Below are 13,720 nucleotides of genomic sequence, written 5' to 3' on the forward strand. Positions count from 1 at the left end.
TGCCAGTTGTAGTTGTTATGAAATTACATATATTATTTAAAGCTATAAAATAGAAGAGGAGTTGTTTCTTTGAACAATTTTGGAAAAATGAGTAAAATTCAATAGAAGATAATCATTAAAAACTTCTGGCAAGGCATGTGTAGACAAAGCAAATGCAAAAGTTTGGGGTAGTAGGGGAAATCAGACAAACTAGAAGGATTCTTACATTCGAGTTACTTTGCAAGAATCTTTAAGGGCATGCTCAACTTTAAGGAAACCAAAACTAATATGAAACATGGTTATGGCTGATACAAGAAAGACTAGTAAGAGTTCCAATTTCATAGTGAAAGCCTTTGGCCCTACATAGAAGATTGACACATGAATGTAAATTTATGTTTTAAGTTATATTAAAGGATTTGTTAAGTAAACGATTTGTTTACAGTTCTCCATTTTAACTGACTTTTTGGGTTAACCTGCAAACTAGGTAAAAGGGCACCTACTGTTTGAAAATTCAGGAAAAGTCACACAAAGGAAGAAGCCCTTGAGCTGGGACTGCAATGATCAGTAAGTCTGTTACAAGGAAAAAATAGAAAACAGCATTTCATCAAAGGGAGGTATGAGCTGTACTTAGGAGAATCACAAGTAGACTACATAATTCATTAGGGGCACTTGGCATATTTGGTAATAGGGAGATAGGTTGAAGCTAGATTGTGAGGGTTGTCAGAGGCCTTCAATGCCAGGCAGAGGAATGTGGACATCATCATTATATGTAATGGGAAGCTACTGAAAGTTTCTCATCATGGACACAGTGCAATGTGCACTATGAAAATCATGTTTTAAGAAAGATTAATTTGTTTGTACTGTGAAAAATGGAAGAACTAGGGGGCATGACCAAGGGCAATGTTGCCTATTAGGAAACAATGGCAAAGATTAGAAGGAAAGTTCTAAGGGTTGAAAGTGGTGGCAGACAATGGGATTAGGGAGAGAAGTGAAGAACCACTAGAAAATTATTAGATGTGGGGATAATGGAAAAGGGAGGGGTTGAACATAATTCTAAGACTTTGAGCATGTTCAGTGAAGGAAATGACAGTATTGTTATAGAAATTAGGAAAGAAGACCAGGAGAGAGCTGCTTATGGGAAAAAGATTAAAGGCTGGTTTTAAAATTAGAGATGACACAAACAAATGGAAAAACATTCCATGCTCGTGGACAGGAAGAATCAATATTGTTAAAATGGCCATACTGCCCAAAGCAATTTATAGAGTCAATGCTATTCCTATCAAACTACCAGTGACATTCTTCACAGAACTAGAAAAAACTATTTTACAACTCAGTTGGAACCAAAAGAGAGCCCAAATAGCCAAGCCAATCCTAAGCGAAAAGAACAATGCTAGAGGCATCACACCATCCAACTTCAAACTACACTACAGTTCTACAGTAAGAAAACAGCATGGTACTGACACATAGACCAATGGAACAGAATAGGAAGCCTGGAAATAAGGGAGCACACCTACAACCATTTCATTTTCAACGAAGCTGACAAAAACAAGCAACAGGGACAGGAACCCCTATTCAATAAATGGTGCTGGGATAACTGGATAGCCATATGCAGAAGATTGAATCTGGGTCCCTTTCTTACACCATATATGAAAAATCAGCTCAAGATGGAATTAAATGTAAGGACTTAAATGTAAAACCCGGAACTGTAAAAACCCTCACACAACCTAGACAATACCATTCTGGACACAGAAATGGGCAAAGACTACATGAGGAAGACATCGAAAGCAATTGCAACAAAAGCAAAAATTGACAAATGGGATCTAATTAAACTTAAGAACTTCTGCATAGCAAAAGAAATAACAGAGTAAACAGACAATCTACATAATGGGAGAACATTTTTGTAAACTGTGCATCCAACAAAGGTCTAATATCCAGATCTATAAGGAAATTAAACACATTTACAAAAGATAAAATCACCCCATTAAAAAGTGGGCAAAGGATATGAACAGACACTTTGCAAAAGAAGACATACATGTGTTCAATAAGCATAACAAAAAAAGCTCATCCTCACTGATCATTAGAGAAATGCAAATCAAAACCACAATGAGACACCATCTAATTCAGTCAGAATGGCTATTATTAAAAAGTCAAAAAATAACAGAGGCTGGCAAGGCTGTGGAGAAAAAGGAATGCTTATACATTTTTGGTGGAAGTGTAAATTGGTTCAACCATTGTGAAGAACAGTGTGATGATTCCTCAGAGACCTAAAAACAGAACTACCATTTGACCCAGCAATCCCATTACTGGGTATATACCTAAAGGAATATAAATCGTTCTGTCATAAAGACACATGCATACATATGTTCATTGCAAACTATTCACAATAGCAAAGACATGGAATCAACCTAAATGCTCAGACTGGATAAATAAAATGTGATACATATACACCATGGAATACTATGCAGCCTTTCTAGGAACATGGATGGAGCTGGAAGCCATTGTCCTGAGCTGGAAGCCATTGTCCTTAGCAAACTCACACAGGAACAAAAACCCAAAATACTACATTTTCTCACTAATAAGTGGGAGCTAAATGATGAGAACACATGAACACAGAAAGAGGAACAACAGATATTGGGGTCTACTGGAGGGAGGAGGGTAGGAGGAAGGAGAGGTGCCGGAAAAATAACTAATGGGTACTAGGCTTAATACCTGGGTGACAAAATAATCTGTACAACATACCCCCATGACACAAGTTTATCTAAATAACAAACCTACACATGTAACCCTGAATTTACAGTTTTAAAAGGCTGGTTTTAGACATACTGTATAAGAGAATAAAGTATATTAACCATGCAGGAATGGCAGCTGTAGGTGTCACAGCAGAGAGGAAGAGATAGCCTAACTGAAGATGTACATTTTAGAGAAACCATAAGGGAATATGTGATAGTCTTTGCGTTTATTGACCAAGTCCTTGATTACAAACAATTTGATAGGGAATGAAATCAAGCTATGTGAGCATATTTACTCACATACTCTCCCACCCTTACTACTAAACACTTCATCCTGAAGTGACAGAAAGAGCTCCTTCCTCTTCCAACTAGAAAGTGGACTTAACCTTAGATATGTTTGTTAGTCAAATAGTTTCTTCTTCCCTACTACAGCCAGCCCTCTGCCTGTAGATACTGCCAACCTTAGCCAAACCTCTCTTCTAAACTGCTTACAAAGCTGTCTTTTAAATCAGAGCCCATCTCTTAAACAATGCAGAACATAAATATTTATCCTGACCCATTATGTACACATCATAGCACAGAAATGTAGCTCATCTCATCTTTTACATGCTACACGCTGATGTTTCTCCCATTTCTAGGATCTTAACAATTGACGGTGTGTGAAGAAAAAAGGGAAGATCAGGAGACTTTAACCTGTGTTATTCTCATGTTTAGAGGCAAAATGGGGAACAAAAAGGAAGCAAATAACAATCAGAAAAATAGGAGGATAACAATAGTATAATATCACGGATGCCAAAGGAGAGTTTCAAAAAGGAGAAGGCAATCAATAGTGTCAAATGTTTCAGACAATAATAAAAATTCAAAAATAAAAATATTTAAAACTTTCAAAATAAAATATCAAAAACTTTCTTGGTGCCAGGCATTGGTCCAAGAGATTTTTTTTGGTAAATCTTATTATCTAATTTAATCTAATACGTCCAAAATACTATCAAGTCAACATGTATTCAATATAAAAATTATAGTGGTTTTTTCCATACTGTCTTTAAAAACAGTGCTTGTTTTAAACTTTCAGTATACTCAATTTGGACTAGCCACATTTCAAATGCTTAATAGTTACATGTGGGTGGTGGCTACTCTTTTGGACAGAGCAGCACAGAGAGCTGTAGGAGAATTAAAGGAGATGGTTCATTCTTTTAGGAGATGCAGAAGATAAAGTACTCAGCAGAGGGGCTGGTAGGTTGAAAACACAGAAGTGTTAGCCTCATCCTTCCCTCACCCTCTCCTGATAATGGTTCATAGTTCTCTGGACTGAATGTGAGCAATTCACTCTGCCTTGTAAAACCCTGAATTCCTCACCTCCTTCTTACTTCTCCACAAAGTACAATGAGAGCACTCTCACCACCACCCTGCAGCAGAGTACCAACCTCTACGGCCTGAGCTGCTGCAATAACTCCCCCACATAGTGCCTTGTCATCTGCTTCTACTCCCACCAACCCATTCCCCATTGAGTGTATGGAATGCTTTTTTGGGGGGTGATTTCTTTTATTGTGGCAAAATACACACAAGATAGAATGTCCCATTTTAGCCATTTTCAAGCATACAATTCAGTAGCCTTAGGTACATTCACATTGTTGTGCAACCATCAGCACCATCCATTTCCAGAACTTTTTCATTATTCCAAACTGAAACTCTGTACCCATTAAACAGTAACTCCCTACCCGCTCCTCTCCCAGAGCTTCCGGTAACCTCTATTCTACTTTCTGTCTTTGAATTTGCCTATTCTAGGTACTCCACATACATGGAAGCTTACAATATTTTTCCATTTTCGTCTGGCTTATTATTTCACTAGCATAATGTTTCCAAGGTTCTTCCATGTTGTAGGATGTTTCAGAATTTCATTTCTTTTTATGACTGAATAGCATTCCATTGTATGTATATTCCACTTTTGTTTATCCATGCATCTGTTGATGCATATTTGCATTGTTTCTAGTTTTTTGGCTATTTGAATAGTGATGTCATGAACACTGGTGTACAAATATCCAAGAACTTTTTAATGCATTATCTCACTAAATCGTAACAACTCTGCAAAATAGATATTATTATTATCTTCATTTTACAGATAGGAAGAAACAGATGAACAGAGAGGTGAAGTCACATAGCTGCTGAGGAGTGAAATCAGGATCCAAACGCAGCAATATTATCATTTTATGTGTGTCATGATGTGAAAAGGACTGGGAAGCGCTGCTCTACACCAGTGTGCTACAGCTGCCTCGTGAAGACGGTGGAGGTCTGAGAAAGATTGGTTGGGTACTTGGGGCATCAGAAGTTACCAGTGATAAAGCAAGATCAGCAGCAAGATGGGGATAGTGAAGTAGAGAATAAAGAAATGGTAGCAGTAAAAAGAAAGTGAAAACAGGACAATAGCTACAAAGTACAGTGGAGTTAAGTGACTGAATTGTTTCAAGGTGAAGACTCTGGAGAGTTTACAACAGATTAAATACATATAGCCAATTTAAAAAGCAGATTTCAAAACCATCAACAAAAGGATCACAACATTAAAATAAGATGCCTAGAAGGATTAAGTAGGGTCAGACAGTAGTAATTGATAGACTTACTTTGGTATAATCCAAAGAGGAAAGAAGCTATACTTTCCATAATAACACTAAGCTTTTTGTGAAACAGCAGTAGAAGTTTACTATAAATATGGATAAAAGGATTGGGAATCATGCTTAACCAGTGGCAGAGCTCTACTTGCTAGGAAGAAAGCATTATTCTAAATGACATTCTATGCTACCTTGCTTGTTTCACTCTCTTTGAATCCTTTTTCAAGTATTTGTAGAAGATGCTTTTTCTTCACTGTAACTTCAGGATCAAAAACATAAAAAAGGCATTCCAGCATCCTTCGGTAGCTCCTTAAGAATAAGTGAAACAGAAGAAGTTTGAGGATTGATTTCACAAAAGCTTAGCCGTAGATAAGATAACCATATGTCCTGCCAGGGATATTTCTCATTTACATGCAATGTTCTAGTGTCATTATTAATAGCTCCCCTGCCTTCAACCTCAAAAACAGGCTCTATGTGGATAAATTATGAGGTCATCCTTGCCATGGGAAATGCATAAAAAGGAAACATTTACTAACAAGGTATATGTGTATTTTTAATGCTGTAAACTTTTAAAATAGAAATTTTACAAATACGGTCAAACTTTTTAAAGTTGTTCCATAAAGAATTCAACTTCTTACTCTGAATCATGCATATCTTCATTCTCCAAAAACTTTTGAAATTTCTCTTCGAATTTTAATCTCAGAATACGGTTGTTAACTTTAATGATGCGTTTTACTTTTACTCCTGTAATACCATATGTTCTGAAGTCCCAGGCACAAAAACGTGACAGAATTAATTCATAGCAGAAATTAAACCTATGTGGGCATACAGAATATACATGAAGAGAATAACAGATTTTCCTTAAAATCTTTAAGAACAGAAGATTACATATGATAAAAGCTATGGCTCATATTTTGTGTTTTTTTGCTAAAGATACTATAATCATATAGTGGCTCTGTTTATCTATTCATTTATTGCACATTTGTTCTGCCTGGAAGACACGTTGGTTGAGCAATCCTCACTTTCTGAAACATGTTCTTTCTTAGCTTCAGGGAAACTACACACGCCTTCCTCTTATTAGCTGCTCTTTCATAGTTTTCTTTGCTGGGTCTTCTCAGATAGACTTTTAGCTGTTGAACTGCCCAGGGATCAGCCTTTGGCCTTCCTCTTGTTTCCATGAACACTCTCCCTAGATGATTTCACGTGGTTCCTTGGTTGTATATACATCCTGATAAATTACATTTTATTTCTAGTCTTGATCTCTACCCAACTTAGCTGGTTATACCCAGACTTGAATATCTAACTACCTACTTGATATGTCCATCTGCATATTAAATAGGTGACTCCAACTTAACATAACTAACACTGCACTCCAAACCTGCTCCTCTGAGTATTTTCCATCTCAGTATATGGCACCACCATGTAACTGGTAGCTTAAGTCAAAACCGTAGGAATAATCCTCTCCTTTCTTCCTTACCAGTATCCAAATCTTTTTTGTTTGTTTGTTTTTGTTTTTGTTTTTGAGACGGAGTCTCGCTCTGTCGCCCAGGCTGGAGGGCAGTGGCGCGATCTCCGCTCACTGCAAGCTTCGCCTCCCGGGTTCACGCCGTTCTCCTGCCTCAGCCTCCCGAGTAGCTGGGACTACAGGCGCCCACCACCACGCCCGGCTAATTTTTTTATATTTTTAGTAGAGACAGGGTTTCACTGTGTTAGCCAGGATGGTCTCAATTTCCTGACCTAGTGATCCGCCTGCCTCAGCCTCCCAAAGCGCTGGGATTACAGCCGTGAGCCACCGCACCCGGCCCCAGTATCTAATTCTTTAGGAAGTTCACCTGGCTCTACATCTAGAATCCATCCTGAATATGATCATGTTTTATCATCACCACTGTTACCATCCTAATCCAAATCACCACGATCTCTCATTGGACTACTGAAATAACTTCCTGACTATGAATACGGATATGAAAGAGGCAATGTCTGCTCTAATGAAGCCTAAACAAGTAAAGCCAGAAATAAAATTTCTAAACTGATAAGGGCTCTGAAGAGAAGCTTGGGGTAAGGAATGCAAAGGGGACCTACTTAAGATAGGGCCTTGGGGAAGACCTTTCAGAGACGTTAAGATATTTGATCTGAAAATTGGAGGAGGAGCAGCAGGAGCCAGCTGTGTGAAGAACACTGAAGTGCTTGTTTGCTCTCTGCTGCCCTCACCTGGCCATACACATAAAATTCCGGTCCTGTCTAGCACAGAACCTAGATTAAGATGAGATTGAAAAATGGATCATCTTGAGAAGGAAGTAAATGATCTTATAAGGAATACATTTGCCTTTAATGAAAGATCTAGGTCCTCGCCTACATAATCAACCAGGATCTGAAATGGGTGTGAGCTAAAGTCACAGAGGTGAGCTTCCTGATGGGTAGCCTCTCCTTGAGCCTAAGAGCGAGCTCCTAACTTAGGGCATCTATATTTCTCACAAGCAAATACTTAATCAATGCAGCCAGGATCTTATAAATTACTTCTTCCCTGGAGTTGAAAAGACAGCTGCCTAAATCAAACTAATCTCAGAGGAGCTCACAGTCTGGTAGAGAAGACAGATATGAATAGTGTTGCAATCAAGCATGATGCCTGCTAACCAGTTCAGAGGACCTACTAAAACAGCCACATTATCATCTGAGGTGGGGAAGCTAGTGCCCCTCCTATAGAGGGATCATTTGCTGGGCCTAAATCTGTCAAGTTTCCCCTAAATAACATGTCCTGGAAGCTTTCTGCACTCTGATAGAAACTAGGGCTGCAGGTGTTTTAGATAAAGCTTTTGCTATATAGTGGATATTGGGCTTGAGGCGTCTCATGAATGGGTGGAAGGAATGAATAGGCAATATCTAGCTTCTAGGCTGGTCCCCCAGGAAGGCAGGAACTATGAGGTGTGATTTTTTCATGGATATTTTATGTTGCCCAGGAATTCAACAGCTGAGCAATGATGAAGTAAGGGTGAGGTATACAAAAGCATTCTGGGTGAAGGAAGCAGAACAAACAAAACCACTTATGTGGTGGAGTACTGCATTTGCTTCAAGAGCAGTGCGGTACACAGTTCAGCTGACTTTAAAAGATCTGAACAGAAGTTATGATAGTCTAAAACCATACAGTGGAGAACACTGATCCTTCACTGTAGGTGAAGAGTCTGCCAATAAAACAAAACAAAACAAAACAAAACAAAAGCTTTTGCAGCTATTTGTTGCCTTCCAAATTACATTCAGTAATTACCTACAGTAGAGGATTCATTATTCTCCACTCTATGGTCTCTAAACTAATCATAACTCCTGTTCAAATCCTTTAGAATCAGCAGAACTGTGTACCTTATCCTCATTCATTCAGCGGGACTTGACGGTATAAACATTCACAATGATATGTATCAATGACTAATATATTCAGTTACATAGAAATATGCCTACAAATTTTGTTAATATACAATAATGTGCTCATTTAGCAAATGTAGGATACATATGTTTTTAAATGTTTGACGCTTAATCTATTAAAATATACTTTATAATCCTAGATAAGGGTTTAATAAATATTTTTACAGGCTTACTGACTTAAATCAACATCATAACAGTTTCAAAACCCTATAAAACAAAAAGTTTCTGCTTCTGTAGCTCCTTGAGATAGTATAGCATGAAATCTTTATAAAGAGGCAGATTAATTACTGAAAGTCATTATATACATCAAAGCAAAACTGTTGAGTATCTATAAAGTGATATGGAAGCTTCAACTAGTAAATATATACTGGGCTATTAATCCAGCCCCATGCTAGATGTTATGACTTGTAAGACACACAAAACATCATATCTTCCCCAAAAGAACTTACAGAGTCACTTATATATTGTTTCGTGGTATTTTAAAGGTTTTTTAAGTTGTAAATAGACTGTATCTATAACCAGGTTGACAGCTTCTCAGGCACAAGGACAGCATCTTTTATGCTTTGGAGTCCCTACTTGATAAATGTTGTCTGATGTCAATGGGTAACTCAATTGGCAACACATCAGTAAATAATATGAATCTATAATAATGAAGGTATAGTAGCAATAATCCACTTAACTAGCATGTCTCTATAAAATAAGATTTTTTAAAACTGGAAAATATAATAATTTTATTTCATAAAAGAAATGAAGCTAAGAGATAATGACATACAATTAGAAACATGCAGTGTTTTGTTGTTGTTAAAGACATAAAGGTAATTTTAACAGAAAATCTTTCAGTCCTAGTTCTACTCAAATACTTTTTATTTAAATACTGAATCCTTAGCCTTAAAAATATTAATAAGATAAGTCAATGTTTAAATAAAACAACTAGAAATGTAGCCTAGCAATTTAAAGCACTTAGTAGTTATTTCTTTGCATAAAAGATCAGAGGAAAAGTAGCCAAACTTGCAGTATGCTAAAACTAAAAAACAGTCCTTTAAATTCTGCTAACATATATTTGATTTATTCCTTAAAATAAATCAAGGTTACCCTTTTTAAAACCAAGTAAACAGGTTAATGCTAATCAAAATCCATCAAATCCACCTAATTTACTATCAGGCTGACATAGTTATCTAAATGACTTTTTGGTCATTTTGCTTTTACATTTTTTTTCACTAATCCACTTGTCACAAAGAGCTTCCTTTGCAATAAGTTAAAAAGAAACAGAAATAAGTTTTAAAAATCCTGTTTAGGGCTGGGCACAGTGGCTCATGCCCGTGATCCCAGCACTTTGGGAGGCCGAGGTAGGAAGATCACTTGGGCCAGGAGTTTGAGACCAGCCTGGCCAACATGGCAAAAACCCATCTCCACTAAAAATACAAAAATTAGCAGGTGTGGTGGCATGCACCTATAATCTCAGCTACTCGGGAGTCTGAGGTAGGAGAATCGCTTGAACCTGGGAGGCAGAGGTTGCAGTGAGCTGAGATCGGGCCACTGCACTCCAGTCTGGGGAACACAGCGAGACTCTATCTCAAAAAAAAAAAAAAAAAAAAAAAAAAAATTCCTGTTTAGGTTGAGTGAATATAAATGTGCACCCAGTAGAGACACACCATTCAGTTTTTGCACTTGAAAAGTCAAGGCCTTTACTTGTTTATATGGGAACTGGATGAACACCTTTTATATCTTTGTATATAAAAATCAAATAATGTGGTTAAGCAAACAGTAGTAACTGCTGGGCAAATGGATGTACTAATACAAAGGAAAGTATTTTAAAATGCCTCTTTTTCCCCTGCAAAGAGCTTCTTACGCTTTTCCACCAGAGTTCTCCCAAGACCTTTGAGAAGCTTTTAGTCACAGAGGTGAGAGAAAAGCCATGTCTAATAGAAATCAGGGGACTTGGTTTAAAGTAACCCATAACAATGACATTTTTTTTTCTAAAAAGTTAGTGTAAGTTTTACATTCTACACTATAAAAAGTAGTATTTATTTTGACATTGACTTCAAGTAAAATCATGCTCCAGGGTTATGTGCCAAGTCCATTCTATAGTTTGACATGTCTCCTGGTGTATTTCCATGTACCCAGTTCCTACTGTGGCTCTAGAGCAATCTTTCTGTTTCACAGGCTCTTCAATTCTGAAAAAAAATGACTCAGAAATGTGAAAGTCATACTTAACAATATTTTTCTTCATGACTTTTTTTTTAAAGGGTAATTTTAAATTGTGCCCCTCTAATTGAAGCAACACAACCACTTCCTAGTATCTACTAGTAGGCCTTGGTTCTAAAGCCTGGCTGTTTCATTTCTGCTTGAATCTGGTATCTCTCCACTTTTGCTGATACAAGCTTTTGACCTGAATTCCTGATATAAGCATATACTTTATCCTAACATGTAGTGTTCTTGTGCATCCCTACTGTAGCTATCTCTAAACAGTGGGTTCCACTCTGATCACAGACCTACAGAAGATTTGCTAGACAGTCTCCTCCCATGTTGGCAACCTGCTGTTGCCAGTCCTGCTTTGGCATTCTTGCTCTGTTCCAGTTTCTCAACCAATATTCAGAAACATGCACTATATCCAGTCCAGAAACAAACAGTATAAACATATGAAAAATTAAAACTTGATTATAAACTTTTTTTTTCTAAATTATATTCTGCTCTTGGGCTAAGGAAAATTGGGTAAAGAGCAATGATAAATCATTAGGATGTCTTCAAGGCTGGCTCATGATAATGGCATAAACAGAAATATATAGGTGGAAAGTAGGTAATTTTCAATTTTCAATAGATGCCTGCCAATTTTTAATAGACGAATATTCTGCATGAGAGATGTTTCAAAAATGGGACATTCTAGGATTTTACAAGTTGATATTCTGGTTGATGATCCTAAGTACTTAAATTATTTTTAAAGCTATACTAAATTTCTAACAGATTTACCAGTCATCAGATCGAGTGCCTTCTTCAAAATGGAAATTTCCCACAGTCTCTAACTCAGTTAACAAAAGTGGGATCAATAAGCCATGACTTTTCTTCTTTTGTTTTACTTCAGTATGATAAATTGCTTCAATTCTGTTGGAGAGAAAAATATATACAGCTATTAGAATGATCTACAAATCACAACATTAAAACTTATGATAGACTTTTTTTTAACTGATGTTAAAACACAAGGCTTCCTTTCAATGGATAAAGAAAGTTTCGTGTTAACAGTTAAACCATGTAAAGGATATTCTATTTTTGGCAATTAAAATCACTTTTAATTTTGCTACTCTCAGAATATGCGAAGGCTAGAAGACTATCCTTGCTCTACCACTTACAGCTTTCAGCTCTCAGACATGTCACTTGGACTTTTTATGCCTCAGTTTTCTTAGTAAAATGGCAATATTCATAGTCCTTATTTCTAAAATGGCTGTTTTTTATATATGCAAAATACATGTAAAGATCTTAGCAAAGAGTCTGGCACAAAATAAAAACCCAATACATGTTACCATCATTTTTAGTATTATCACAGGGCACACTAACTTATCCACTTAGTGCCTTAGTAAATAAAAAAATTCACAGTCCTTGCTAAGCCTTCTTGCTTTACATTTCGAATTGATAATTGAGACTGAACTTGTTTCTACTGTGTGTGGGCTTTGCCAGGTCTCATCTATTTGGTGAGTTTATGCACCAGCAGAGGCTCTATTGTTTTTAGTTTGCAGACACTAGAGCAGTGATATGACAGGAAGCCACTGGGAGGAAGCTTACTGTTCCTAATTAAGAACTGCCTCTGCAAAAAAACTGTATGCCAGCTTTTAACCCATGATGATTATAAGTACTAGGAACTAGTACTAAGAATATAATTCATGCTTTACTTCATACTGTAATTGTTCACACTCCTGAAGAAGGGAACTAGGGTCAATGATGGCCCAAAACATTCTGATTCTCTCGGTTTCAAATCTGAACAACTAGATAATTAATTAAACATACTCATCTAGTTTTTTGTTCCAGAATGTTACCCTTTCATTCAAGGCACTTAGTTTGGTCAATATCTTCTGTTGAAGACTTGGTTCTTCAGTGACAGTTTCACAACTCTTCAATGTTTCAGGATCAGTTACTTTACTGTTATTGGATCCATCACTGTGCCCTTTGCCCGAGCCCTTGAGTTCAGCCAGTTCTCGTTCCAACTGTGGAAAACATTGCATCAGAGAGCAAAATAAAAATAAAACATGGTCTAGGCAAAGTCAGAATTCAGATATTAATTTTTAATGGGATCTATTAAACAAATGTCTAATTTAAATGAACAAAGTGGAAATCTAGGTAATAAACAGGCTAAATTTCATAAAAGCATGCCAAACATGTGATTTCAACTCGGGTGCAGATTCAGTCAGCCAGTTTCTCTTGACCAAGTGCCAACCTTAACCACTTCAAACATGGCAGTCTCTCAACTGAAAATAAGCAAAGCAACAGATTTTCAAATAGTTTTAATAAGTTTGCCTCTATTAAAGCCAAAGTAAAATTAAATACTGGTTTTAGTACAAATATTTAAAATTCAAATAATGTAATTTTTAACACACCTACTTTTCAATTTTTAAGTATTTTTCAACCATTTTGGTGTTCTGGAAAAAAATAACTAGTAGAAATACACAAAAGCATATATATAGGGGTGCACATTTTTCCTTTTGTCTTAGTCTCTTACATGACTCAGCACTGGTCTTAAGATTTTGTTATTTTGGGGTTTTTACATTTATCATAATGAACTTTTTGCATTAATGTAGATATTTAAAAATGCTGCATTGAATATTATTTATCTTGATTACTAAGGTTTTTGGGTACTCCCTTAAATTCTGGGCCCACAGCAAGAACCTCTTTTGTCTAACTCCAATCTCAGCCTTATGTAATTTAAAGATAAATTGTACTGAGGAGGGGGGCCAAGATGGCTGAATAGGAACATCTCTGGTCTGCAGCTTCCAGTGAGACCAATGCAGAAGG

General features: G+C 36.7%; 1 protein-coding gene and 1 long non-coding RNA gene across 10 annotated transcripts in view; one reads left to right on the forward strand and one right to left on the reverse strand.

Annotated features, from left to right (window-relative positions):
- LOC103886287 overlaps window positions 1–971 on the forward strand; it is a 28,132-nt gene extending 27,161 nt beyond the window's left edge. Inside the window, exon 3 of the long non-coding RNA XR_649783.3 lies at window positions 464–971. This is a non-coding gene — a long non-coding RNA (uncharacterized LOC103886287). The remainder of the gene's footprint in view (window positions 1–463) is intronic.
- The window catches only part of LRRC9 (leucine rich repeat containing 9), a 138,996-nt gene that overhangs the window by 95,282 nt on the left and 29,994 nt on the right, over window positions 1–13,720 (reverse strand). For 8 of the 9 annotated variants that reach the window (XM_009211639.4, XM_009211635.4, XM_031669127.1 and 5 more), the window contains 4 exons: window positions 12,719–12,915; window positions 11,690–11,821; window positions 5,950–6,126; window positions 5,503–5,620 (listed from right to left, as the gene is read on the reverse strand). In XM_009211639.4, the coding sequence (XP_009209903.1) occupies window positions 5,503–5,620; window positions 5,950–6,126; window positions 11,690–11,821; window positions 12,719–12,915 (624 nt within the window). The remainder of the gene's footprint in view (window positions 1–5,502; window positions 5,621–5,949; window positions 6,127–11,689; window positions 11,822–12,718; window positions 12,916–13,720) is intronic. The other variant, XM_031669128.1, reaches the window with a different exon arrangement.

The sequence above is a fragment of the Papio anubis genome, chromosome 7, assembly GCF_008728515.1.
Source record: "Papio anubis isolate 15944 chromosome 7, Panubis1.0, whole genome shotgun sequence".
Classification (NCBI taxonomy): domain Eukaryota; kingdom Metazoa; phylum Chordata; class Mammalia; order Primates; family Cercopithecidae; genus Papio; species Papio anubis.